Source organism: Nematolebias whitei, chromosome 8, assembly GCF_014905685.2.
Source record: "Nematolebias whitei isolate Nwh7 chromosome 8, NemWhi1, whole genome shotgun sequence".
Lineage (NCBI taxonomy): Eukaryota > Metazoa > Chordata > Actinopteri > Cyprinodontiformes > Rivulidae > Nematolebias > Nematolebias whitei.
In genome coordinates, this window is record NC_056505.1 from 51,041,341 (window position 1) to 51,043,526 (window position 2,186).

The 2,186-nt window shown below is 43.0% G+C and overlaps 1 protein-coding gene across 1 annotated transcript in view; it reads left to right on the forward strand.

Annotated features, from left to right (window-relative positions):
* Window positions 1–263: 263 nt before the first annotated feature.
* Window positions 264–2,186, forward strand: part of LOC119413721 (cell cycle checkpoint protein RAD17) — a gene marked incomplete at its 5' end in the record, with an annotated part of 13,203 nt that continues 11,280 nt past the window's right edge. The window contains 1 exon segment of the mRNA XM_037680776.1: window positions 264–473. Coding sequence (XP_037536704.1) covers window positions 264–473 — 210 coding nt within the window.

The window sequence follows — 2,186 nt, forward strand, 5'->3', positions numbered from 1 at the left end:
GAAGTCTCTCGGATGAGAGACGAAACGTTTCTACATTTTTTTGTTGATTTGCTTTGTTTTTTTTTGTTTGTTTTTTTAATGTCCAGAGGACCGTATTGTTACACCCCTACTCAGAGTATGACTTTATGCAAAAACAGCTGACTTTAGTGTATTTTCTGTAGTTGTGATTGATTTCATCTTGACTGTTTGACGACCACGGAGTTCTTTTTATGTAATAATGTGACTGTGTTAAATCTGATGTTTGGACATTTCTCTTTGGACAGGTAAACCGCTGGGTGGATCCATCCTTCTCTGATTTGTCAGACACACAGATAGTTTCATGTGGAAGGAGAAAAGCTGAGCATTTTCTGGGGTCCAAACTCAAAGAGAAGAAGGTTCGGGGGCAGAAAGGGGGGACGAGCGAGTCTGATCAGCTGACGACCCAAAGAAACGTGGACGAGACCTGGGTCGACAGGTACTCACCTGCTTCACAGGTCAGAGTTAACACTGGTATTTTATTAGTTTATAATATCTGTTAGTAGGATTAAACACACGTCAACATTCTGATTGAATTAACTGCCGTAGAAAACACATGCTGTTGATAACTGTGAGCTTATTGTGTATGAAGAATCATTTCAGTGTGTAGGTTTGAGGTGGGTACGGTCTGTGTACATGTTGTTTTGTGTCAGACTGCATGTTCGTGACTCCAGCAGTCTTTTTAGAACAAGGTGTACAAAAACAAAAAGAAACTACCAGAGGAATGACTTCACTTTGTTGGATTTTTACTTGGATTACTGCGCATGAACTTTGATGTTTTGAACCACTTTGGCCATGGCTGCCTCAGATGAGTCGACTTGGACTCCAGAAACCATCTTATCATCGTCAAACTGGTTGGTCCACTATGCGAGTGTGCTGCTTGTGAGACTGACACCCTGGACCCCCTACAGTTTGCATACAGGTCTACAGATGATGCTATTACTTGAGCAGTTCATACCTCCCTCAGCCATCTGGAGAAGGTAAACACCTATGTGAGAGCTCAGCATTCAACACCATCATCTCCTCCAAACTGGTCTCCAAGCTCACCCTGGGCCTGGAGAAGTCCATCTGCTGCTGTATACTGGACTTCTTCACCAACAGACCACAGGCAGTGATAATTGACTGTCACCTCTCCTCCTACTAGTCCTCAGCACCGGTACACCTCAGGGCTGTGTCCTCGGTCTACTCCTGTACACGCTATACATAACTGTACTGCCAAGCAGAGCTCATATGACATCCTCAAGTATGCTGATGACACCGCCATCTTGGGTCTCATGACCAACAACAATGAGAGTGTCTACAGAGACGAGGTGAAATCACTGATCAGATGGTGTCAGGAAAATAACCTCTCTCAATGTCAGCAAAACAAAGGACATGATAGTGGACTTCAGGAAACAGAGTGGAGGTCAGCACTTCACCATCAACATAAACAACGCTGAGGTGAAGAGGGTCAGCAGCTTCAAGTTCCTCAGCGTTCACATTACTGAGGATCTGTCCTGGACTTTACAAATGGACACTGTGGTCAAGAAAGCCAGACTTAAGATTCTACTTCCTATGAAGACTAAAGGAGTTAGATATGAACACCATCATCATAACCAACATTTATAACTGCACCACTGAGAGCCTGCTGACAGGCTGCATCACAGGGTGGTACATGAACTGCACCAGTCAGAAAGCTCTACAGAGAGTGGTGCAAACAACAGAGGACATCACTGGTAGCAGTCTCCACACCATCCAGGACATCTACCACAGCTGATGTCTGCATAAAGCAGCATCATTAAGGACCACACCCACCCAGCACAAGGTCTCTTCCATTTACTACCCTCAGGCTGAGTTTGTCATCACGTACAAAAAGACTAAAAGACAGTTATTGTCCACAAGCTGTCAGATTACTGAACTCATTAAATAACACTGAACACATGGCAATAACTTTACACCAAGCCACATTTGTGACAACTAATATGACTAATATTAGCTTCTGATACCTAATATTTTTATTGCTAATGTATTATGTGGCTGTGTAATGTATGGTTCAGTATCTTTGATCTACCTTACCATCACAATTCAATCTCAATGTCACTACCTGTGCAATAACCAGTCCCACAACCTGGGTAGTTTATGCTAGTTATGTGCAATATATACTGTGTGTGTGTGTGTATATATATATATAT